The sequence below is a fragment of the Eptatretus burgeri genome, chromosome 12, assembly GCF_056783735.1.
Source record: "Eptatretus burgeri isolate ZD-2024b chromosome 12, Ebu_testis_v1, whole genome shotgun sequence".
Lineage (NCBI taxonomy): Eukaryota > Metazoa > Chordata > Myxini > Myxiniformes > Myxinidae > Eptatretus > Eptatretus burgeri.
Window position 1 is genome coordinate 93,019,940 of NC_140972.1, and position 26,630 is coordinate 93,046,569.

The 26,630-nt window shown below is 45.7% G+C and overlaps 1 protein-coding gene and 1 long non-coding RNA gene across 8 annotated transcripts in view; one reads left to right on the forward strand and one right to left on the reverse strand.

Annotated features, from left to right (window-relative positions):
- LOC147016142 (cytoplasmic FMR1-interacting protein 2) overlaps positions 1–1,839 on the reverse strand; it is a 123,954-nt gene extending 122,115 nt beyond the window's left edge. For 2 of the 4 annotated variants that reach the window (XR_015050024.1, XM_085848884.1), the window contains exon 1: positions 1,745–1,763. Coding sequence is in view for 1 of the 4 variants with exons in the window: in XM_085848884.1 (XP_085705010.1) it covers positions 1,745–1,747 (3 nt within the window). In the remaining 3 variants the exon portion in view is untranslated. Of the gene's footprint in view, positions 1–1,744 lie in introns of all 4 variants that reach the window. The other 2 variants (XM_085848886.1, XM_085848887.1) reach the window with 2 other exon arrangements.
- Positions 7–25,062, forward strand: LOC147016143 (uncharacterized). 4 transcript variants are annotated; one of them, XR_015050026.1, is made up of 3 exons: positions 7–188; positions 21,073–21,202; positions 21,990–25,062. It is a non-coding gene; the product is annotated as an uncharacterized LOC147016143 (long non-coding RNA). The 4 variants fall into 4 exon arrangements; XR_015050025.1 differs by lacking the exon at positions 7–188 and adding an exon at positions 7,706–8,240; XR_015050027.1 differs by lacking the exon at positions 7–188 and having other exon boundaries at positions 20,002–21,202; positions 21,990–22,051; positions 22,274–25,061.
- The last annotated feature ends 1,568 nt before the right edge of the window (positions 25,063–26,630 follow it).

Below are 26,630 nucleotides of genomic sequence, written 5' to 3' on the forward strand. Positions count from 1 at the left end.
GATGTCCATAAGAGATAAGACCACAACCTCTGCTTTCTTCATGAGTTATTTTTAACTTCCTCTCATGTTCACTTTCATTCCTTCTCTGATTTTTGTTCCCTATTCCTCTTCGTATATTTCTTCCTCCTCCACAATGTTGTCAAGTGGGCCGACCGAGGATGTGCAGCTGCAAGCGATGGATGTTTGTGGTACTGTGTACCCAGAATCTGTGCACAGCTTCCCCACGATGCACCCCCATTCCACTTTTCGCAGTGTCTGGAGCACGCGTCGTGTCCAGAGGATGAATTACGTCCTTTAAAATTGGTTACAATGGGCAGAGTTTGTCGTTTTCCTGCGGGACAACAAATGCAAAATCTGTGCAACAATCGGTAATAAGTGGTGATCGGGATGCACTAACATCATGGGACGGGTAATGTAATATGATGGGTAATATTATAATGGGATGTAATAGGATGGGTAATATATTAAATAGGATGTAATAGGATGGGTAATATATTAAATAGGATGTAAAAGGATGGGTAATATATTAAATAGGATATAATAGGATGGTTAATATGTTAAATTGGATGTAATAGAATGGGTAATATATTAAATAGGATGTAATAGGATGGGTAATATATTAAATAGGATGTAATAGGATGGGTAATATATTAAATAGGATGTAATAGAATGGGTGATATATTAAATAGGATATAATAGGATGGGTAATATATTAAATAGGATGTAATAGGATGGGTAATATATTAAATAGGATATAATAGGATGGGTAATATATTAAATAGGATGTAATAGGATGGGTAATATATTAAATAGGATGTAATAGGATGGGTAATATATTAAATAGGATGTAATAGGATGGGTAATATATTAAAGAGGATGTAATAGAATGGGTGATATATTAAATAGGATGGGTAATATATTAAATAGAATGAAATAGGATAGGTAATATATTAAATAGGATGTAATAGAATGGGTGATATATAAAATAGGATGTAATAGGATGGGTAATATATTAAATAGGATGCAATAGGATGGGTAATATATTAAATAGGATATAATAGGATGGGTAATATATTAAATAGGATGTAATAGGATGGGGAATATATTAAATAGGATGTAATAGGATGGGTAATATATTAAATAGGATGTAATAGGATGGGTAATATATTAAATAGGATGAATAATATATTAAATAGGATGGGTAATTTATTAAATAGGATGTAATAGGATGGGTAATATATTAAATAGGATGGGTAATATATAAAACTAGCGATACGGGATAGCAGTACAACATAGCTAGTAGCAGACGACAGACCGTACACGGGGAATGACAAAAATAGGCATTGTGCAAAATGCAAGTGGTACTATGGAACGCCAAGACTTCCCAAACATTGTCGGCATGTCCGCTACGTGCCACAGCAATTTCATGGGGATCGTGTGACGGCGAGCCGAGTTTTTAGTGTGCGAGCTTGGTATTATAATAGAGATAGTATGTAATAGGATGAGTAATGTATTAAATAGGATGTAAAAAATGTTTCAAAAATCGTGCTATTTTGTGGACTTTGTCAATCCGGACGCTTGAGGCCTACCCTTGAGGCCTAACGGTACGAACGTGTTTTGTTTTTTCTCCCCATTACCTTCAATTTCTATCGTCACCACTTTCTTAATATCCCCCAGCCCTCCCAATTAATCACTCTATTTATTATCTTAAATCAAAAACAAACAAACAAAAAAAAAACGCGACCATTCTCCGTCCTCACTCATGACTCACGACTCTCGATTCTTCTTTTTCTTCTTCTTCTTCCACTTAATCTCTTCTTCTTCTTCCTCTTCTCCTTCTTCTTCTTCTTATTCTACTCTTCTTCTTCTTCTACCAGGTTTTTTCGACAACACTTCCATGACCTAATCTGTTGAAAACTCTCTCAAACATTAATAATAATAATAATAATAATAATAATAATAATAATAATAATAAAAACGATCTCTTATAATGCTTCATCTTCCTCTTTCACACGTGTGGTACTCTTTACTGTATCATAATGCACTACACTTCTACTATTTAATCAGACTGCTCTCAATTCGACCTTTCCTTCATTCCTTGCCGAAAAAATCCAACTGTTACAGTGTTTCTTCTCTCCATTCTCTGGATTCGCCTTTATTGCATCCATAAAGAAATGTCTTTAATCGCATCTCTGACCGAAAACTTTAAAAAACCCCAGTTTGCTATAAATGTTCGCTTTCAATCAACCATTCCTTTTTCCAACTTCAGTGCCAACTCACTCCTCTCACCCCTCACTCTCAAAGCAACCATCCCACTCTTCCACCTCCAAGCCTCCCTCTCACCTCTCTCAAAAACTCCCCTCACCTTTCTCCCACCATTCATCCAGCTCACTCATCCTTCTCAAAGTTGCCCCCCCTCTCATCCACAAAGCTGCTTCCTTCCACTGCCCTCTCACCTCCTTCTCTTCACTCCACCTCCTCAAATCCTCATCTGCCTTCTTCCCCCTCTCTTGTCCCCCATCTCCCACAGCACCACATAGCCTTTTCTCCTCCTCATCCAGCCCCTCCGCGAGCTATTCTGCAATCCCCCACACTCTTTCAACAACCCCCCTTACCTCACCCCCTCGTCCCTTGTCCTCCCCCCCCCCTCCCCCCACTCCTGCACCCAAAGCCTCCTCCCTTCCCTCTTCATTAAAAGTGTGGACCTCAAATATCCGGGGCCTTCGCTCAAACCTTTCAGATCTTTCCAGACAGGTTGCCACTGACAAACCAGACATAATCTGCCTAACAGAAACTTTCCTCCCCCAAGACGTGTCTGACTCACAAACATCTCTCCCTCATTACTCCCTCCTCAGGTTTGACAGACCTGAGCCTCGTCCGAGTGGAGGAGTTGCTCTCTTCATCAAAAACTCTATTCCTCACTCTCCATGCACTGCCCTCACTCCCCCACACCCCTAGGAATACCTCTGGCTATGGCTTCCCCCTCCACTCCCACCTCATGTTTATATGTGTACTGTACCGTCCACCAAACAGTGATGACTCCATCTACACCTCACTTTCCGAAAACATGGACCAATTTCTATCTTATCATCCAAACTCTCTCTTCCTCATATGTGGCGACTTCAATTGTCATCATGCCAGTTCACTCGGAGTGGGTATCTCTCTCACCTGTCATGGCACCTCAGCAAAAACTTTCTGCGACTCATTGGGACTGACTCAATCGGTCAACTTCCATACCCGGATCTCAACCAATGGTACTCCATCTCTTCTGGATCTGATTTTGACAAATTTCCCTGACAAGATCTGCTGTTCTTCCTCTGCTCCAATCGGTTCTTCTGACCACGTCCTTGTTAAAGTGGACATCTCTCTGGCTATTATCAGAGAACCACCTCACTGCCGTCGAGTCTGGCATTTCACTCAAGCCGACTGGCAGGGTCTCCAAGCAGCCCTCAAACTTATAGACTGGTCTCGTATCTCTACTTTCTTCAACATCAACTCATCCTGGGAATTCTTTCAAAGAAACTTGCTCTCCCTCATGCACAGATTTATCCCCTCTCGTGTTCAGTTGTCCTACCCTTCCTCCCGCCCTTGGTTTACTGAAGCTTGTCGTGAGGCAGTTGTCCTGAAACAACTTGCCTTTGCCTCATGGAAAGCACACTCAACTGAGAGTAATCTCAGTTCCTCCCATAAAGCTCGGAACAATTGTGTATCTACCCTCAGGAGAGCCAGAAAACAACATCTTTCTCATCTCAAGTCTGAACTCTCAAACCTCTCTCCCTCCTCAAAATCCTGGTGGCGTCTAATCAAATCTGTTTCTGATGAATGTTCCCCCTCCATCCCCTCCCTTACCTCAAATGGCCGCACTGCTGATACCACACGTGAAAAAGCTGAATGCCTAAACTCGGTGTTTCCAGCTAAATCTTGTGTCCAAATCCCATCACTTTCTCGACCCACCTTACCCAGTCGCACCCAACTGTCCCTGGACTCTGTGTCCTTTTCTCCTGACAAGGTGGAGAGCTTGCTGTCAAACCTCGACTCAGATTCAGCAACCGGTCCAGACGGCATCAGCCCACGTGTCCTCAAAGCCTGCTCTTCTGCTCTTGCTCACCCTCTCTCTGTTCCATTCACCCTCTCATTTTCTCAAGGTCATCTGCCATCTCCTTGGAAATCAGCAAACATCACTGCCCTGCACAAAAAAGGTGCAAAAACAGATCCCTGCAACAACAGACTATTCAGCCTTCTCCCAATCATCAGCTAGGTTATGGAATCCATCATCGCTTCAGACATCAAATCCTTCCTCTTCTCCAATGGCTTGATTTCTGATCATCAATTTGGTTTCAGACCAGGTCACTCTACCCTGAATATGCTGCTTCTGCTCTCCCAACAATGGATGGAGATCCTCAATGCCAGACAGCAAAGCCGAGCCGTATCCCTGGACATATCACATGCTTTTGACACAGTCTGGCACCCTGCACTACTCACCAAACTCTCTTCCCATGGTATTCAAGGCCATCTCCACTCATGGTTCGCAGACTTCCTCTCCTGTCACAGTCAATATGTGGCCCTAAATGGAGTTCTTTCATCCCCTCTTCCTGTCCAGGCTGGAGTTCCTCAAGGTAGCGTTCTGGGCCCTGTTCTTTTTCTGGTCTTTATCAATGATCTCTCCGACTCTCTGGTAAATCCTCTATATCTCTTTGCTGATGACTCCATCCTCTGCCGTACCATCTGTCATCCCTCAGACCGGCAAGCAGCAGCTTCTTCGCTCACTGCAGATCTGGATAAAATCACAAACTGGTCCAACACGTGGAACATGTCTTTCAATCTGGACAAATCTCACACTTTCACTATGTCTCTTTGAAAGGATCATTTTGAAAACCCCCCCATCCACTTTCTCAACAATCTTCTGGAAGAAGTCCTTTCTTTCAAGCTTCTGGGTCTTACTATCTGCCATGACCTTTCCTGGGAGAGCCACATTTCAAACCTGGCCTCCAAAGCCAGTCGCCGACTGGGAATCCTCCGTCGTGCAAAGTCCTTCCTCGGCCCACCTGAGCTCCTGACCACTTACAAAGCTTTTGTCCGCAGCCTGATGGAGTAATGCTCTCCCCTCTGTGCTGGTGTTTCTGCCTCCCACCCTTCTCGGCTTCATGCTGTAGAAACCAAGGCATTTTGGATCATTGGCATCTCCCGCAATGAAGCTGAGTCTTTGGGCCTCTCACCCATTCACCGCGGGTTGGTCGGTGGTCTTTCTGTCTTCTACCGTCTCCTCTCCAGCCTCGCCCCCCAGCTCTCTCTGCGATTTGTCCCCACCACATTTCCGCAGGGTGCTCAAGGTCCGCCAACAACCCCCTTCTGGTAAAACTACCAAAATCACGAATCACTGCTCAGCTTCACTTTTTCATTCCTCTTTTTTCCCGCCTTTGGAATAAATTCCCTCACTCTATTCATTCCCATTCTTCACTCCAGGCCTTCATATCAGCTGTTCACCACCACTTCCTATCATCCCCCATCCAAATCCTCGATCTTTTCTACCCCCGTTAATCCACTCAAGCCCACCTCCTTAAAATTCCCTGCTTTCCTTCATGAAAGTCCCTGTAATGTCTATCTTCTATTCCCCATGTTCCCTGTCCCATCCCTCTGCCTTCCTCAGATCTCCTAATGTCTCTGTTCCCCACTGTTTTGTCCTTCTCACTCTCTCGTCTCATGTCCCCCATGATGTGCGTTGTGTGTTAGCTCTCACATGAGCCTCGACAAGGTACACAAAAAAAAATTAAAAAATAATAGGATGGGTAATATATTAAATAGGATGGGTGATATATTCAATAGTATATAATAGGATGGGTAATGTATAAAATAGTATGTAATAGGATGGGTAATATTCTTGTGGTGCCGGGTTCGGTGGCGAGGACGACCGCCAGATGGAGCAGTTGGGCCATCTCCCACCGAACGCCGGAATTGAAGGTCGTAACCTTCGGATAACTCCGAAGGTCACGGGTCCCTTAGTGGACCGTGGACGCCAATATTTCGACGGCGTGGGGTAGGGTTAATTGTCTAATTCCAATTTAACTAAATACACATGCCGTCTAACTACCGGGGAAGTCACACCCTTGGCCGACTTTGTCCGAACCGAGTTGCTGTTACGGACTCGGATCCGGCGTAACCGAGCGGGGATTACCAAAGCCTGTCGGACAAAATGAAAAATTTTCGGCACAAACGGCCTCCCTATTTCTCAAGCCCGCACCACGCTGGGTCAATGATAGAAACGACAGGCAACGAGCTGGTACATTTAACATGGGGTTTATTTATAATGGGGAGAGGGAGACAAAGAGCAGAGTTACACCGAATATAATCAAATGAACAATGATGCAAGGCACTTATACCGTTTCTACTTCAAGACTGGGCCCACAGACACACACACACATCCAAATAGAAATGGACCCCACCGGGTCTTCATTCAGTCCTCCAGCCAACGAGGATAGTTCAGCTGGGGGGACAGAGTTCCGTGATGTACCTGGCCGCATTGTGCGGCTTGCCGACCTGCCCCTGTGGAGCCCGGGATTCTTGGCAGGGAAGTCGGACACTCCGCCCATCAGCCCGTGCACTCCAACACAAACCACCACGATGGGACTCAAACCTACATGGTCAGCTTCGCACCAAGCGCCAAGGAGAAGACCAGGGACAAAAACCGACGACCACGACAAGGAGCACCCAGCAGGCCAGAACACGGGGGGTGGGGGGGGGGGTGACCGACCAACAACCTTTTTCTCGCGCACCACTCGATTCTCTTCTCCCCTCCCCCACGCGGGGTGGGGGGGGGGAATCCGCTCTCTGGAGACTCGCCTTCGGATTGGATGGGGCGTTTTGGGTCTTGTGACCAGCCGTGATTGGAGGAGAGTCACGGTAGGAGGGGAAAAACACGCCCCTTCTGGGTGGAGTCTCTGTGGCTGTTTTGGCGCTTCTCTCTTCTTTGTCGCTTAGTCGAGACATTCTTCTTTCCCTGGGTGTTCTGGCTTCCCATTGGCTGGGGCGCATGTGCGATGCTCGCCCTTCGCTCATTGGGCAGAGGAAGCACTCCATGCCCTTTTTTGGAGCGGGCTCCGATCTGAGGTGATGGAAGCCTCGCCCACGTCTGTGCTCGGCACGCATGCGCGTGAGGAAGGCTGATGGTGGCAGGAGCGAAGGAGGATGTTGTTGTTGTTGGATATTAATTCTAACTTAAAAATAACTCGCAGCGCACATACACTTAATCACCCATTATACATAAGGATGGGACCCTAACTATAAACACATACTTATCGAAATAACTGAACTGCGGGGACTCTGGCTGTTGTGTGCAAATGGCTGCCAGATTCGTAACAATATATTGTTAAGGATCTCATAATCCGGTCTGATTAATGCATCCACACATCCAGGTCCTCAGACAGTTATTTCCTCAAATGCATGTTCAGATTAGCCCCATCCCCATGTCTAATGGGATTTTAAACGTGATGCGTTGAGAAGGGTAAAGAATAGATCCCCTCTCTTTTGAGAAGCTTTTTTTCTTTCCGACAGACACGTTCACACACATTTCTTTCACGAGCTCCGAAGCCCGCCCTTATTTTTCCTCAGCAACGTTCTCTCACGAGCTCCAACGCCCGCGTTTTTTGAGAGCGCATGGGTCGTCATGGTAACCGTGCGCAAGTGGGGCGGGGTGAGCTTGGGGGGACTCTGCGCCCGCTGAGACGGCCCGCAGATATAAAACAAATTGGAGGTCCGTCCTGAGGAAGAAAGCGGAGGCGAGAGAAAGAGGAGGGAGAAGAGAACGAGAAAAAAAAATCAAGAGTTGAAGCGCGTGAGGGAAGAAGCGAACCAGAGAGAAAAGTGAGAGGAAAAGGGCGACAGAAGCAAGAGAAGGCAGAGAGAATAAAGAGAAAGAAAGCGAGAGAGGAAAAGGAGGAGGAAGTGAGCAAACGAGCGTGGGGTGCGCGTGTGGCTGTGAGCAGCGCCGACGAGTGAGGCGTGGGTCAGTCACCGACGGACCGTGTGGGTCACTGTACGTCACCAGTTTCGTGAAGTGTGAGGAACTGCCCGTGTCGCAACACCAAGGTCTAAACCCGCGACAAACGATCTCGATGTCGTCCCAGACGTCGATCGGCGTTCAAGGCTGTTCGCGAGAGGGTGCACGGCAAGGCTGGGTGCTGGCGATGGACGTGACACGCAAGCACACATTTCAGGACGTTGTCACTTCATGGACGACTACTCTGGTGAGCGAGAGGATTCTTCCCCCCCCCCCCCCGTCCCGAATGATCTGTTGGGTACCCTTGTCTGTGTTTCGCTGTAAATCAACCCCCGATAAGTATCTGCTCTTTGTCTCTTTCCTGGCATTTTGATTTTTAAAATTTTTTGTATACCTTGTCGAGGCTCGTGTGAGAGCGAACACGCAACGCACAGCAAGGGGGCATGAGACAGAAGGGGAGGGAGTGGGAAGGACAAAACGGTGGGGAACAGAGACATTAGGAGGTCTGTGGAAGGGAGAGGGATGGGACGGGGAACATGGGGAATAGAAGATGGACATTACAGGGACTTTCAGGAAGGAAAGCAGGGAATTTGAAGGAGGTGGGCTTGGGTGGATTATTGGGGGTAGAAAAGATCGAGGATTTGGATGGGGGATGATAAGAGGTGGTGGTGAACAGCTGGTTTGAATGCCTGGAAGAAAGAATGGGAATGAATAGAGTGAGGGAGTTTATTCCAAAGGCGGGAAAAAAGAGGAATGAAAGAGGGAAGGTGAGCAGTGATTGGTGATTTTGGTAGTTTTACCAGAAGGGGGTTGTGGCAGACCTTGAGCGCCCTGTAGAAATGTAGTGGGGACAAATCGCAGAGAGAGCAGGGGGGGGCGAGGCTGGAGAGGAGAAGGAAGAAGACAGAAAGACCACCGACCAACCTGCGGTGATTGAGTGAGAGGCCCAAAGACTGAGCCTCATTGCGGGAGATGCCAATGATCCGAAATGCCTTGGTTTCCACAGTGTGAAGCCGAGAAAGGTGGGAGGCAGGAGCACCAACCCAGAGGGGAGAACAGTACTCCATCAGGCTGTGGACAAAAGCTTTGTAAGTGGTCAGGAGCTCAGGTGGGCCGAGGAAGGACATTGCACGACAGACGATTCCCAGTCGGCGACTGGCTTTGGGGGCGAGGTTTGAAATGTGTCTTTCCCAGTAAAGGTCATGGCAGATAGTGAGACGCAAAAGCTTGAAAGAAAGGACTTTTCCAGTGGATTGTTGAGAAAGTGGATGGGGGGGGGGGGGTTCTAAACAGTCCTTTCGAAGAGACATAGTGAGAGTGTGAGATTTGTCTGGATTGAAACACATGTTCCACGTGTTGGACCAGTTTGTGATTTTATCCAGATCAGCAGTGAGCGAAGAAGCTGCTGCTTGCCGGTCTGAGGGATGACCGATGGTACGGCAGAGGGTGGAGTCATCAGCAAAGAGATAGAGAGGATTTTCCAGAGAGTCGGAGAGATCATTGATGAAAACCAGAAAAAGAACAGGACCCAGAACGCTACCTTGAGGAACTCCAGCCTGGACAGGAAGGGGGGATGAAAGAACTCCATTTGGGGCCACACGTTGACTGCGACAGGAGAGGAAATCTGCGAGCCATGAGTGGAGATGGCCTTGGATACCATTGGAAGAGAGTTTGGTGAGCAGGGCAGGGTTGATTGATTTTGCTTTGAAATTTATTCTTTATTTACCTCAGAAAATAAAAAAGTTATTTTTATTTCTTTATTTTATTATTAATAAATTATTTGTCGATTTCCAACCTGTCCGTGTTTGTCCTTTCCTTCTATTGGTCTGTCATTGTCCGAACCGAGATAGACTGGGAGGTAATTACCACAGATTTGACCAAAAAATCGTCGGCACGCACCAGCGGTTAAAACGCTCGGCCGCCCAAATTTAAATCTTCTTTCTTCTTCTTCTTCTTTCGGCTGCTCCCGTTAGGGGTCGCCACAGCGGATCATCCATATGATCCGCATAGTGATTTGGCACATGCTTTACACCGGATGCCCTTCCTGACGCAACCCTGGTCGCCTCTTACTACACAGGGATCTGGTACACCTATTTTAACCGGGGTATACACCGGCCCAGTATACTGGTACTCATTTTGCCGACCTCGGAAGGATGACGGGCTGAGTCAACCCCCTGGTGTTATACGACTTGGTATATACATATATACACATACATACATATATGCGCATATACATTCATACATATATGCGCATATACATACATACATATACACACATATATGCAGTACATATATATATATATATATATATATATATATATATATATATATATATATGCCGCCCAAATTTAAATCTAATCAGATAATATTGGTGCTTCGCCGAGGGCGCGCTCCCTGCTCAGGTAACCACGTGACCTCCAGTTAAACGGAATAATTAGACGGTGGACACTGGAACTCGTGGTTGACTTGGTGGCATTCGTGGTTCTAAAACAACCCACCATACCACAACGTTAATTGTGGGCGGTGGCCCCAGGTCCGGCTCTACCAAGGACAACCGGGGATTAATCCCCCTGAGTGACAAGCTGGTGTCTCGGTACCCGTGGCCACAACAATATTAAATAGGATGGATGATATAATATGAGTAATATTATAGGATGTAATAGGATAGGTAGTCCTTACAAAGCGTTAATATAATATATGGGTCATGTAATAGCATGTAATAGGATGGGTGATAAAATATGTCGGTAAAATAATTGGAGTAATCGGATGGGTGATATAATAGTGTTGCGAATCTGGAAGCCATGAGCACACAAAATTCAGGTCCTATATCTCAGTTATTTCGATAAGTGAATGTGGATAGATAGCTCCCTTTCCCGAGTCAAATGGGTGAATAAATGTTCATGTGCTGTAAAGTTATTTTGATAGTCAGGGTTTCCCTTTTATTTTTGCAACACCAACGAAAAGCCTCTGCTCCCGGCATTCTCCACGCGCTCGCTTGGGCACTCCAAGTCATGGAATGTGACATACCCCACCCACCGATTCGCTTGGTGGCGCGCCGAGTCGGGGAAAGGTCAGGCCCCACCCACGGTGAACGGGCCACGCCTGAGCGAGCCACGCCCGAGAGGTATAAAAAGGGAACGGAGAGCACAGAAAGTGGTTGGTGGTTGTTCGGTTGAATCTACTCGAGCGGGTTGCGAAGGATCGGCGCCTCGTCTTCACCAGCACGTGTTCTGGAGCGCGTGAGGATCCGCCGGAGCTCAGGAGGCTGATCGCGGCTCGCTGGTGTCTGGATTCGGCTCGCCTCTCGCTGGTGCCCGGTTCGAATTAACTCGAAGACCACATGAGGTGGACAGGTCGGAGGCAGGTTCTGGTCTGCAGCTCGCCTCTCCATCCGAGCTGGAGGCCTCAGTAAAGACCGCTTTGGCTTGTGTGTGTGTGTGTGTGTGTGTGTGTGTGTGTGTGTGTGTGTGTGTGTGTGTGTGTGTGTGTGTGTGTGTGTTTTTGTAGTGCCAGTCCAGTAAGTAGGTAATTGTATAAGTGCCTTGCTGTACATACGTGCATCTTTATTATTCGGATAAATCTACTTCTTACGTGCTCCCCTGCTCCATTATAAATGAACCCATGTGTTAAATGTATCGGTTCGTTTTGGCCTTTCTTTTATTGGTTTAACACGGTGCATGTTGGAGAATTAGCCAGGCTGTTGCCGCTGTAAAGGGACATTTGGACCGACAGAAGCTCGGTGACTATCTGCTCGGGTCGCACACGGTTCGAGTACGCTAGCGTCTCGTTCCGTACGAGTATCGCCGAGGGTGAATTTCCCCAGTAGTTTGGACGACGTGGGTATTTAAGTAAATTGAAATTGGCAATCGACCCTACTCCACGTGGTTGACCTATTGGCGAACTTCGGTCCGATAAGGGACCCATCGGCTCCGGAGTTATCCGAGGTGACGGCCTATAAATTCCGGGTGATCGGTGGAGTTGACCCTGCAGCTCCATCTAGCGGTCGTGCTCATCGCCAATACCCGGCCCCGTAACAATATATGGGTAATATTGTTGCGAATTTGGAAGGTTACTGCACACAACAGCCAGGTCCTATAAATCAGTTATATCAGTAAGTATGTGTTTCTAGTTAGGGTCCCGTCCTATGTTTAATGGTTGATTAATTGTACGTGCGCTGTGAATTATTTTATAGTTAGGATTTTTACATCAACAACAACTTCAACGACAACGACACCTGCCTTCACTTCCTTCCACCATCCTCCATCGGCCTTTCCCACATGCATGCGTGTCAAGCACAGCCGAGGGCGGAGTCCAATATGCCAGGCGGGGTTTCATTGGACATTGGCGTCTTAGATTTTGCTCCAAATACGGGCATGGCGCCCCTCTCAGCCAATCGCAGGGGTGCGAGCACGTCTGCCGCCTCTTGGCCAATGGGGAGCCAACGCAACATGTTGCTGTTTGACTTCCTTGTCGAGGGGCGGAGACATGAGCACCTCTCCCCGACCAATCGTGGACGGCCAAGAGATGACCCGACACACCTGTCCAATGAGGGGAATGACACAAGACGGATCCCTCCCACCTGTCAAAAAGGAGGGATATAATTGTGTGGGGGCGACCCAGTGAAGGGGTCGGAGGGTTCGTTGGTTGAGACTGAGTGTTCCCACCGTGGATCATCACCTGTTCTGCCGATGGAGCGTGCCAGCGCCCGAGGCTACTCTCCGTACCTGGCGCTTGCAGCAGCATCGTGTTGCGGGTTTGAGTCTTGCTGGGCCAGATCGTCGAGAACCGCACGAAGCGGGAAGGTCCAAGCCAGAGATCTTACCTCCAGCTCACCTTCCCTCCAAACTGGGGGGTATTAATAAAGGCTGCGGCCACCATTAATTTGTGTGTGTGTGTGTGTGTGTGTGTGTGTGTGTGTGTGTGTGTGTGTGTGTGTGTGTGTGTGTGTGTGTGTGTGTGTGTGTGTGTGTGTGTGTCCATGGGCCCAGTCTTTTAAGTAGAATTGTGCAAGTGTTTAGCTTTGCTTGTAAATTGCATTCCTTTTTATTAACTCTGCCTTCTTGCATGCTCTCCTTCCCATTATAAATAAATACCCCTTTTGTTAAACGTTCCAGCTCGTTCCTGTGTTTCTTTCATTGGCTTAGCACAGTGGGTGTTGAGAAATAGCGAGGCAGTAAATTGTTCATTTGGACCGACAGTCCTTGGTGACCTCCGCTCGGGTTACACACGGTTCGGGCATGGTAACGGCTCTTCCTGCTCGAGGTCTGTCGAGGGTGTGAATTCCCCGGTAGCTTTGTTGCGTGGGTAATTAGGTATATTGAAGTTTGGCAATTAACCCTACCCCACGCGGTCAAATTATTGGCGATTCATGATCCTGTAAGGGACCTGTGCCTTTCGGACTTATCCGAGGGTCACGACATAAATTCCGGTGTGTTCAGTGGAGCCGACTCTACTGCTCCCTCTCGCGGTCGTGCTTGCCACCGATACCCGGCCCCACAATAATGTAACAGGATGTAATCGGATGGGTGATATAATATGTGGGTAATATAATAGGATGTAATAGGATGGGTGATATAATATGTGGGTAACATAATAGGATGTAATAAGATGGGTGATCTAATATGTGGGTGATATGATAGGATGGGTAGCCCTTACAAAGTGTTAATATAATATATGGGTCATGTAATAGGATGCGTAATACAACATATGGGTAATATAATAGAATGGGTGATATAAATATGGGAAATATAATATACTAGCGTGATTGCGAAGAAGGAGGGAGAGGGGGCAGAGAGGTTGAAGGGAGGGGAGTTTGGGGGGAGGTGGGGAGAGCGACACCTCACCAAACGTTGCTCTTCACACTGCGGGAGGGAGGGGTGCATGACACACACACACACACACACACACACACACACACACACACACACACACACACACACACACACACACACACACACACACACACACACACACACAGGCAGAGACAACGAGAGAGCGACAGAAGTGTGGAAGGAGGGTGCTGCATTTTATGAAGAGGGGGAGTGAGGAGGGAATAGAACGAGAGAGAAGGGTGGGGGGGAGGAGGAAAAAAATAAGAGACAGGTGAGGGGTGGAGATTGGGTTAGCAAAGAGAATAATATGTGACGCTTAATGACTCAACACGAAAAAAAACCCGTCAGAACAGCTGGACACACAACGACACAACAGAGTGTGTAAAGTAATCTACTGGCACATTTGCAAAAACTTTGATATTCCAGTTCCAGAAAATTTTTGAGAAAATGAACCAAAAGCAATCACTGAAAACATTGAAGTAACACTCACGTACGACATTATGATCCCATCGGGCATGAACATTAAAAACAAAGCATTGCAACCAGATATCATACTGCAAAAACAAAGAAAATAAGGTATTGCTAACTGAGGTGTTAATAGTGGTGATTTTGGACGAATGATACAGAAATCAAGAAAATGACCAAATACCAAGACCTCAAGCATGAAGTGAAAAGATCCTGTAAACTGAAAAATGCCAAAGTTGTACCAGTGATGCCAAACAACCTCACAGATATTTAAAACCATCCCTGGGAATATCACTACAAACGAACTACAGTTGGAAGCCGTCCCAGGTTCAGTAATGATCCTGAAGAGAGCCCTCGGCACAAAACTTCAAAAACAGAAAACTTCACAGTTTGGTCCGTGCATCGTGAACCCTAACCGAAATGAAGGTGGATACTTTGAGCCTGCCCTTGGAGGACTCCATTCCACATTCTGAAACCCACATATGAAGATACCAATCAACGACACACACACACACACACACACACACACACACACACACACACACACACACACACACACACACACACACACACACACACACACACACACACACACACACACACACACACACACGACGGTGGATACTTTGAGACCTGGGAGGGATCTGTTCCACCTTCTGAAGCCCACACATACAAAAAAAAAACTTCAGCTTGGTCCATGGATCATGACCCCCTCACCGAAATGAAGGTGGATACTTTGAGCCATTGTGAAACCTCATTTGTACGCACGCACGCACACACACACACACACACACACACACACACACACACACACACACACACACACACACACACACACACACACAGCCTTTTAGTAGTAGAGATTGGTGATGTCATATTTATTTGAAATATAAAAAGGTCCAAGTGGTCTAAATGGTCAAGGGTATAAGCTGTCCAATCTGTCTGATGGGTGTCAGGGGTCCAAATGGTGTTAAGGTTTCAGGGTTCTAAAGGGTCTTCGGGGTCGTTTGAGTCCTTGGGAACTTTGGGTTTTTCGCGTATTTTGGGACTTTTGGGTCCTCAGCGACTTTTGGGTCCTCAGGGTCTTTTGGGTCTTCAGGGTATTTTGGCTCTTCAGGGTTTTTTTTGGGTTCTCACGGTCTTTTGGGTCCTCATAGACTTTTGGGTCATCGGGATCATTTGAGTCCTCAGGGACTTTTGGGTCCTTGGGGTCTTTTGCGTCTTTCGGTTATTTTGGGTCTTTGGTGACTTTTGTGTCATCAGGGTCATTTGGGTCCTGGTGGTCTTCGGGATCTTCAATGGTCAAAGGTGTCTCAGCAATCTGAAGGGTTGAAAGGTACATTCCAATGGTACGTAATTAATAGACGTGCACGTGTGAAGTCAGGGTGTAACTGATGTTCAAATAGTATGTAATTAATAGACATAGTCACACGGCTTCACTGCTTCACAGACGGACCATGCTTTTCATTTTTATTATGTAATAGACGACCCATGAACCCGTTGGGTTCCCGTTGTGACAGCGGTTGATGAAGAAAAAAAAAAAAAAGACAAAATTTTAATATTATTTAGTGGTCAAACTTTAACTTGAAGAAAATTTGAGCATTTACCTCAGGAGTCATCGTTCGGCCAACCGGTTTCTCGAGGTATATCAACACATTCTCCATGGTTTGTCCTTGCGCTTTCTGAAACGTCAAACCAAAACTTGACTGAATTGGGAATTGATTTTTTAATAATTTTTTTCGTTGCCCGATTTGAACGAAACTTGATACTGCACACCGCAGGAGAATGGTGAGTAAGGTGGCCCTAAAATTTTTGCGCTATCGTGTACCGTTTTGGCTGTATTTCGGAAACATACATACATACATACATACAAGATGAGAGTTTTAGTAATATACTACACGACCCGTGAACCCCTTGGGTTCCCATTGTGACAGCGGTTAATGAAAAAAAATCATTTCAAGAAAAAAAAAAGATAGCTCCGGCGAACTATACCACTAAGGTTGTTTGCATTGATCAAATTCTCCCGAAGAGTATTTGGCTGAATCGGGGAATGATTTTTTAATAATTTTTTCGTTGCCCGATTTGAACGAAACTTGATACTGCACACCGCAGGAGAATGGTGAGTAAGGTGGGCCCAAATTTTTTGCGCTATCGTGTACCATTTTGGCTGTATTTCGGAAACATACAAGATGAGAGTTTTAGTAATTAATAGATAGATTAGCAAATACAACCAGTTGCTTCGCTGACAGGAATATTAAGGGGGGAGAGGGGGTAAGAAGAGGAGAAGGGAGATAGGATGGAGAGAGGAGAGTAGGGTGAGGGGAAGGAGGGAGGAGGAGTGAGGAGGGGTGTGGAAAGGGAAAGCAGCATGAGGGGATGACAAGGGAAGTCAGCTTGAGGGGAGGGCAAGGGAAGTCAGCATGAGGGGAGGGCAAGGGAAGTCAGCGTGAGGGGAGGGCAAGGTAAAGCAGTGTGAGGGGAGGGTCCGTCTGGACATAACCACCATCTGGACATAACAACCGTCCAGATACATCAAGGGAAGACAGTGTGAGGGGAGGGCAAGGTAAAGCAATGTGAGGGGAGGGTCCGTCCGGGCATAACCACCATCCGGACACGTTCCGAGATAACCACCATCTGGACACATCAGCAGATAACCACCGTCCGGATATGGCGAGAGATAACTACCGTCCAGACACATCAAGGAAAGGCAACATGAGGGGAGGGCAAGGTAAAGCAGTGTCAGGGGAGGACAACGTAAGGCAGTTTGAGGGGAGGGTCCGTCCGGACATAACCACAATCTGGACACATCCAGAGATAACCACGGTCAGGATGACAAGTATACTTAATGGGTGGGGGAGAAAAAGGTGGGGGGGGAGAGAGGGTGGAGTAGCGAGGAGGAAGGGAGACCGAGGAGGGGTGAGGGAGCGAGGAAGCAAAGGGGAGCAAGGAGGGGTGGGGGGGGGGTCGAGAAGGGGTGGGGGAAAGGAAGGCAGCATGAAGGGAGGGTCCGTCCAGACATAACCACCATCTGGACACGTAGGGAGTTAACCACCGTCTGGACACGTCCAGACATAACCACCATCTGGACACATCTGGAGATAGCCACGGTCTGGACACATCCAAAGATAACCACTGTCTGGATACATGCAGAGATAAGAACCGTCCAGATACGTGCAAAGATAACCAACCACCATCCGGACATAACCACCATCCAGATACATTCGGAGACAAAAGAGAGAGAGAAGTGTGGGAAGATGCTGCACTGTATGAGGAGGGGGTGGAGTGAGGATGGGACAAAGAGAGAGAGAGAGAGAGAGAGAGAGAGAGAGAGAGAGAGAGAGAGAGAGAGAGAGAGAGAGAGAGAGAGAGAGAGAGAGAGAGGCGTGGGTGAGGTGGGGGTATTGGAGGTAGTGGGGGTAGGGGGGGGGTAGGGGAGTTTGCAGAGAATATGTTATACTTTATGAACAACACACACACACACACACACACACACACACACACACACACACACACACACACACACACACACACACACACACACACACACACACACACACACACACACACACACACACACACAATCATCGTGTGACAGGTGGAAAACCTTAACAGCTCTGTAACTGAGAAAATATGTTAATAAGGTAAACTGTTCAGTAATTGGGTGTTATCAAATGTATTTTTCTTTGAAACTCACCAAGATGAAGCACACTGAGTCATATAAAATCACCAATTGCTTTAGAAACAGTCACAAGAACAAAGAGAAATGTGATCGCTCGTACGCTGCTGAAATTAAAAATAGGACCACAGAACCTGCAGCTTATCTGGGCCCTGACCTAATGTTGCAACCCAAAATGGGTAACATTCTGACTGGTGGGTCTGCAAAGGAAGGTTTTTGAAGTAATTTGCTTTATTTTCCCAGATATTGAGGAAGTCGGCCATTTTGACACACTTCCAGTCACATGATCAACATGGCTTCCACAATTTAATTCAGGACCGTGTCCAAACTCAAATTTTGTAGCATTCTGACTGGTGGGTCTGGAAAAGAAGATTTTGGAAGGAATTTGTGTGACTGCCATTTTGACACACTTCGGTCATGTGATTGGCATGACTTCCGCAATTTAACATTCTTACCATGGACTAATGTGGTAACCGAAACTTGGTAGCATTCTGACTAGTGGGTCTGAAGATTTTTGAAGAAATTTACGATGTCGGCCATTTTAACCTACTTAAAGTCACATGGCTGGAATTAGGTTTGCAATCCCTGTCAGTAAAGTCAGTAAAGGAATGTTGCTGTCAAATCTCTGCCGGATCGGCCCAGCGGTTTGGCCGGAGAAGTCGAAAAAGGAGATGGATGGACGGACGGACGGACGGATGGTGCGCGATGACAATACCTTTTCTGGAATGATTCCAGAAAAGCTAAAAATTAAAACCTCCAAGATACGGAATGAAACTTTGCACCATGGCACCCGTGTAGCCAAGCATGCAGGCAAACACACACACAGACACACACAGACACACACACACACACACACACACACACACACACACACACACACACACACACACACACACACACACACACACACACACACACACTCGTGGAGAGTCCCAAAATTACGGATCCAAATATACCCATAATATACCAACTGCCGACTGTACATCCCGATCGGACACGAACTGTACCGCCATCCACTGTTAGGCACTCGACAAGCGGCTTAAGCACTCGAGCAAGCAGTCCAATTAAATGTTTGGCAAAAGATAGCTATGTCCGAATGTCCAAACTATGTCCGAATTAGACAAATGAACACTTTTTAGCGGTTGGAAATGCTGCTAAGTTCAAATCTGGAGCTTAAAATGTTCAATTTGGCTTAGTTTAAGAGCTTCTCAAGGTTATTCACATCTGGAAATGAAATAAAGTCATGAATGCCGGCGTCTCCGGGTGTTTATAAGATATTTGCCACTATGATGAACAGGCATTCGATAATATGAGTGAGGAAAGTTGGAAGAAAAAAAAACTTTATCGTTAAGAAATCGTTGAGGCCTTTTCCAAGTCAAGACATGGTTGAGCAGGCCAAAAAACATGGCGGCCTCAGACCCCAGTGAGGTCACCCAGGATACGCTTCCCTTAAAGCCCCAGAGTGAGGTGGCTGAGGATGCACCTGATGAAGGATATAATTAAATAAGGCCTTTAATTATCTTCAAAAGGGATGTTTTAATTAACTAACCCAAACACACAATTTTCACTCATGCACTTCCTTGGAGTTTTTTTTAGTGTGCATGCAAAGTTTCAAGCTGATAGGTTTCATGGTTTTGGAGTTTTGGAGGACACACACACATACATGCACACACATACACTTATTAGTTAGTGTGTGTATATATATGTGTATATATATATATATATATAACCAACATTACACGCATGTATTTTGTTTGTTTTAACCTTTCGAATTAAAGGGTTTCAAGTCTCTCTGTGTTGTTTTTTTTTATTTATTTATTTATTTATTTATTTATTTATTTTTTTTTTTCTCTCTCTCTCTCTCTCTCTCTCTCTCTCTCTCTCTCTCTCTCTCTCTCTCTCTCTCTCTCTCTCTCTCTCTCTCTCTCTCTCTCTCTCTCTCTCTCTCTCTCTCTCTCTCTCTCTCTCTCTCTCTCTCTCTCTCTCTCTCTCTCTCTCTCTCTCTCTCTCTCTCTCTCTCTCTCCCCCCCCCCCCCCACTCATGATTTTTCTTTTCTCAATGGATCCTCTCACTGGTACGAAGACGTAAAGACCATGCATCGCACGTAATCTTACCTTCACTGAAATTGTATGAGGAACAAATTGAAATCCAAGCAGCTACATTAGCTGTTGGTAATCGGCTTACACAGGCTTCCTAAGGAAGTGGTACAACAAACAGTACGAGGAGGTGATTCAAAGATAAGATTGTGGAAAGCGTAGGAGGCGACACCAAGTACATGCACCATGTTCGAATTTACCAAGGTGGTTCATACTTTTTTGCACTTGTACACAACGTGTTCATCAAATGTGGAATGCTAAGACCATAGACCCACACGATCATGGTAACATGATGGTAATCTATCTATAATTCTAGCAATCTGTGTGTCTGTCTGCGACCGCTGTTTCTCGACAACCTCTGGTCCGATCTCATTGAAACTTGCCAGCTATATTGCTGGGACCCCTGTGGATGTGCCTTTTCAAGGTTTTACATTAATCGGACAAGTGGTTCCCAAGTTATGGCCATTTATTTAACAACCAATGACAGGACACGGTGCTATGACATCACGATTGACGTCACGATATATATTTTATTTTTTGCACGTACGGGCCCGCACTGGTATCACAAATAATGAAAATTTTTACCTGCAGTAAATATGGTGAGGGTGGTCTTTTACTTTCGTGTGCAGCATCATTGCCTGAGGGTGCGGCTATGCCGCTGATGCAGTGCCCTCTGCAGGTTTTGGCGGGAAATTGGATTTTGTTCAGGGTGCCGTTGATAGCTCGCCCATCCATTAAAGGTAGTTATATATAGAGAGCGAAAACAACACAGAAGTGTAACATAGAGCTCGCTGTAAAGCAAAAAGAGATTTAAAATTAGATAAACATGATGAACATCCCATCACGAATTGAACATTTTGGGTGCTTGCTCTGACTTGGTATATATTTTTTTTAATATTATCTTCTATCCAGTAGTCAAGATGTCTGAAGGAGTTTCATTTAATTACCTTCGCCACCACCGACGGATGGAGGTTATGTTTTCATGCCTGTCTGTTTTTGTCTGTGAGCAGGATATCTCAAAAAGTTATGGGCGGATTTGAACAAAACTTGGTGGACATGTTGGGTGTATGACAAGGACGAATGGATTCGATTTCGGTGAACATCCACATCCAGATCCGGCAGATCGGTGCGATACAAAAGGTAAACTGTTCAACCTGGTGGAGGTATGTGCTCTACCGAGTGCTGTTCTAGTTACCCTCGCCAGAGGAGAGGGTATTGCATTTTTTTGTTTGTCCGTTTGTTTGTCTGTTTGTTTGTCCGCACAGAACGTGAGTATGTGTATGAACTACATTAGACCCTGAAGAACCCCAAGAACATTTGAGACCCACAAAACCCTCTTGACCCTTTTCAACCAACCCCAAGACCCATTAACACCACAAAGACCCTAAAGACCACTGAGACTCATGAAGACCCTCAAAACTTTTAAGACCCCTAAAACCCTCTACACACCTAATACCTGTTAAGACCCCTATGACCCTTTGGAACCCCAAGACCATATAGACCCCATTTCACCCTTGAGAACCCTGAGACCTCTTCGACCCTTTAGAACCACAAAGACCTTTCATACCCGGTAGACCCCTTTGACCTTTAGACCCTTTTTTCCCCGTTTTAGGATCCTTCAGACCCGTTCAGAAAATTCCAACCCTTTAGACATTAAATTATACCCTTTAGACCCTTTCGACATGTTAAGACCATTTAGGCACTTTCGACCATTTCGACCCATTTAGATATTTTCAGACCATTGGACCCTTACAAATTTTCAGACCATTGACCTTTACAACTTGACCGTTTTTCACTTTAATTTGCAATCAATGATCTCTCATTTAATACATCCTTCCATTTTCCACACAAAATCCACCACAAGGAACAAGGGCTGGCGAGGGATTGTAAGCTCTGATTGCTCTTTCTTGGTACACTTGTTTTTCAGACTAAAATACTCAGAATGTCAAATCAGCTTTTGCAGTGGTGACGATGAATGTGTGCTTTCAGGTGGGTCATGTCTGGTCCTAGATTAAGGAACCAGTCTCTTTGTTGAGTTTATTGAGAGATGCAGTTGCCCAAAGTGCCTTTCCTTGTTTGATTTATTGAGTTTATTATGTTTGCTTTTTTATTTATTTATAAATACTTGTTTGATTGATTATGCCTTTCCTTTTCCTTGTTACATTTATTATATCTCCTTGTTTTCTTTTAATGGTGGTTTTGATATCCCAGAAGAAGAAACAGCTGTAAGACTACTCGTGGACCAGCCAACATGCGATTTTACACTTTGGACGGTGTTGTTTGTTAATGGCAGATAACCATGTGAGATCAGTCATTTATAGGATGACAAAGAATATGTGGGTGGATACCACCCTCAATTTTGAATTTATCGGTCGTTTTAAGGTGAAAAGGTCAAATAAGGTCAAATTTTGTGATTTTTTTTTTTGATTTTGCATTAATTTAAACTACATTTGATAGATCTATCTATAAAACGATCTGGATTTTCATGTAGATGTGGCCAGCCTGAATAATTAACAGGTAATCTTTGTTTTTTTTTACTCAGGCAGGTAGGGCAAAATGAAAAACAAAAGTGTGATTTTCTCAAAATGTTATTCTCGTGTTCTCGTAGAGCCTACCCATCGCTTCGCTGATGGACCAATTAGTCGTTGTGGTGCCAAAAACTTTGGGTGAGAAGGAAAGGAAGACAAATCTACTTGTGCAGAGAGTGCTGTAACCCCTCACCCGCCACCCCCCAACCCATCCCTGTCCTCACGTCCCGCTCCCCCACCCCCGCCCCCTTTGCTCCCCATTGGTCCTGATGTCCCTTCCTGCTAGAAATGGCTCACACATGATGACAGGCTTTGACAAGCCACTCTGGGTTTGTTTTTTTGGAGGACGAGGGGGAAGGAGGAGAGAAGGGAAGGAGGTGCGGAGAGTGCTTTAACATCAACGTTGCCCAGACAAAAAAGGAAATTGAATTACCTTCTGCCACCACTACCAGTTGGTACGACACTGTAAACATTTACATGGATAATTTATGCCCCCAGCCCCTGCTCCCCATATCTATGTGTGATGCCGCAGCCACATAGCCTATGGTACCTCCCCCACCCCCCTCCACACACACACACACACGCACAGAGTTGTCTTTGTACCCTGACTTTGGAGTTTGTAACTTAAAAATATGTGGCCATGCATAAGGGGGAGGGGGAGAGAGAGAGAGAGAGAGAGAGAGAGAGAGAGAGAGAGAGAGAGAGAGAGAGAGAGAGAGAGAGAGAGAGAGAGAGAGAGAGAGAGAGAGAGAGAGAGAGAGAGAGAGAGAGAGAGAGAGAGAGAGAGAGAGAGACGGAGAGACGGAGAGACGGAGAGACGGAGAGACGGAGAGACGGAGAGACGGAGAGACGGAGAGACGGAGACGGAGAGACGGAGACGGAGAGACGGAGACGGAGAGACGTTTATGTATACATACTAATATAAAAGCGTATCAAAATTCATGGGTTGGAATCATTTCATTCAAAATATTCAGACACAGGAATATATGATGTTTTGTAGCAAGAAAAGCATTATTTTAAAACACTGTATGTACAAATGTTACCCTATTTTCTTTATTTTCTGGGATCTTTCATTTCGAGGGTCCAGCTTCGTGAGCATGCTAAAGCCTGAAGCCTTGGCCTAGTGTCAGGTGTGCTTGTATCTTCTTTACTTATTAGACATTGCGTATGTAAATGAACACTCATTCAGTTGATCGCTGGCCTATAACTGCATGTTGTGGGTGCTGAAGGGATTCTTGAGCATGGATTGGATTTATCACTAATTGATGCCTCTGCTGATGTCTGGCATTGCTTTCTTAATCTGCATAGCTGGCTTTCAGAGCTGAAGGTGGAATAGCAGGCTTTGTGCCATCTCATTTCCAGTGCATAATAGTCTTCCTCTGAAAGGATCTCGAGTCTTTCTAACAAATCCACGTCATTGGTATCACGACGTTTTGTTCACTGCTGACCTACAGCCCATGACCTGACCTTTCCATCTGATGATGATATGCGGAGGTCGTCTGCACTGCAGTGGCAGAACAAACATCCCAACTTATCAATGTCGATGTGTAGTCTCTTGCTCTTGAAATTGTACACAGGATCCATGGCTATTGCGTATTGATTCGTGTTTATGTGTCGTGTGTTCAGGGGTCCTGACAGTTCCTGCCTGTAAATAAAAAGACAGAACCGATATTAAACCCTGTACTGAGTTAGGCCACTGGTAAATCTTGTGTTTATTTATGATTTTCGATATTATTTTCGAGCTAATCATTGTATATGTCTCGAACAGACAGGTAGCTATTTGTTGTCACGGATACTCACTTTCGATGTGACAATTGCCTTCATTATGTAGCTTCAGACAATGCACATGACATGTTCGAAACAAGTTGTTGACTGTCCTCACACATTATCATGAACAAATCCACCACAAGAGGGGGTGCGATACAATGCATCATATAGGATAATGAGCCTGGTATTGGCTTAGTGGTTAGGGTGACTGCCTTGGGATCCGAGGGTCCTGAGTTCGAGCCCCGTTGGCCACTAAATCAATACCAGGTGCGGTTGACTCAGCCTGTCATCCTCAGCCTATCAAAAATCAAAACGAACAGTGTCAGACAATCTCAGTAAAGAAGAGAGTTTCACAAATTTGTTCTTTTGTAGCCGAAGGAGAGTCCTCTTCAACGTGTTCTAAAAGTGAGGAGGTTGTATGGTTTTTGTACACTCACCTTTGAGCTGTGTAGTCTTGGTTCGAATCCTCACCCCACTATAACCTGTTATCCTGGTGTTTGGCATGCATGGTGAGGTATCGATGTTTGCGTTGTCGGAAGAACATGAAGCCAGAGGACACATCTGCTTGCACTCGTCGTCGTCGGTAGATGTTGAAGACCCATCGATATCTGTCATGATAAATAGTCGAGTTATCACCACTGTAACCCCGAACAAATTACATATTCCTGCTGTTATCTACAGGGGGGGGGGCACTGATTATTATTTTGTAAGCAGCCTGTGACTGCTGGTTGCATCATTTCTGGGATCGTGGCTGTGCCGCTGATGCAGTTCCCCCGATTTCCAGTCAGCTGGTGTTCATTTTGCAGACCTCGAGAGGATGGCAGTTTGAGTCAACCCACATGGTGTTATTTAACGGGTGGGCAGGGGCTCAAACTCAAGACCCGAAGTAATAACTAGAGTGAAGTGAATGGTGTGCCATCGCAAACCAGAACAAGCAAAAAGCGAAGATGGAGTCATCAAGGAGGAACCTGGATAGCATTCGAGCCTGGATGTGTGAAATTCCCTCATCGTCAAGGAAACATTTCCCTGAAGGTACACTGTGAATCCTTCGTGATGGATTTCCTTGAGGGCTCTTGCATAAATAACCCCTTGGGAATCCTCAAGTTATCGATTTCCTTGAGGTTGAGGAAATCCTTCGGAGACATCTCCATGGTATAGGCAACCAATCAGACTAGGGATTGGAAGAGGTGTCCGAATGCTCGACGGTGGCGAAGCGATCTCCAAACTGGCTTGAGGAAGAGACAGAAGCACCACTAGTGGAGTCTTTTCTCAAGCACAAGAGAGACAATACATTGTATGGTGTGTGTTGTTGAAGAATTTTTATGTTTAATCACATCACCATAACTACAAATAGTGTATAATTGTTAATAATCCCTCGATTTGGGTAAGACCTGGGACAATCGGGTAAACCGGGACTCCCCCAGAGTCGAATGAGGCCCCACACGTCTCTCTACGATATGGGACTGATGAGTTATGGACATAGTAACACGCTGCATTCAATCTGTCTATTTCATATGCAGCTGACCCTTTTTCCTGGGGTGAAATGCTGGCTGAGAGGGGCTGGACACTTGGTGCGGACGGGGGAAGAGGGAATGGAAAAGAGAGCGGATAGGTTGAGGGAGCAAGGTAGGAGGAAAAGAGGTAGACCGAGGTTGAGATGGGAGGATGTGAGGATGTGAGGAGTGACATGAAAAGGTAGGGGTGGTTAGAGAGTGGAAAGAGAAGGCTGCAGAGGACAGAGGGAAAGGCAGGAGTAGCGTGGTCGAAGCAGCACAGAATCTGCATGCCAGAGGACCTCACCCCTTCTAAAGGGAAGAGGAAGACAAGAAGATGGCACAATCCACAGAAACGTTTGTGAAAACTAAAATGATCTGCGAGTGCTGAGCATGGCTTCCGACATTCATTATGCATCTCGTTTGTTTCATATATTACCAGTGACGTCAAGTTTAATGCAGTCATGTATAAACAGTGTGCATAAACCACCAGTTAAAATCATAATAAAGCACACGTTGGAGAGGTGGTTGAATAAATGTACTTTACTTCTGGAAAACAAAACATTTAAAATTGCAATACAGAGCAAGTAATATTTCAAGGGATGTGATAAATACACGATACAGTATATTACAAGTGGTATTTGGGGGCAACACACCCAAAACATAAACTAACTGTCTCTCTCTGTCTCTCTCCTCTGTCTCTTTGTTCACATGATTAGATTCTCAAGATCTGCTTTGATCTACCTCATGCAAGAGCCTTTACATCAACAATATAGCTGA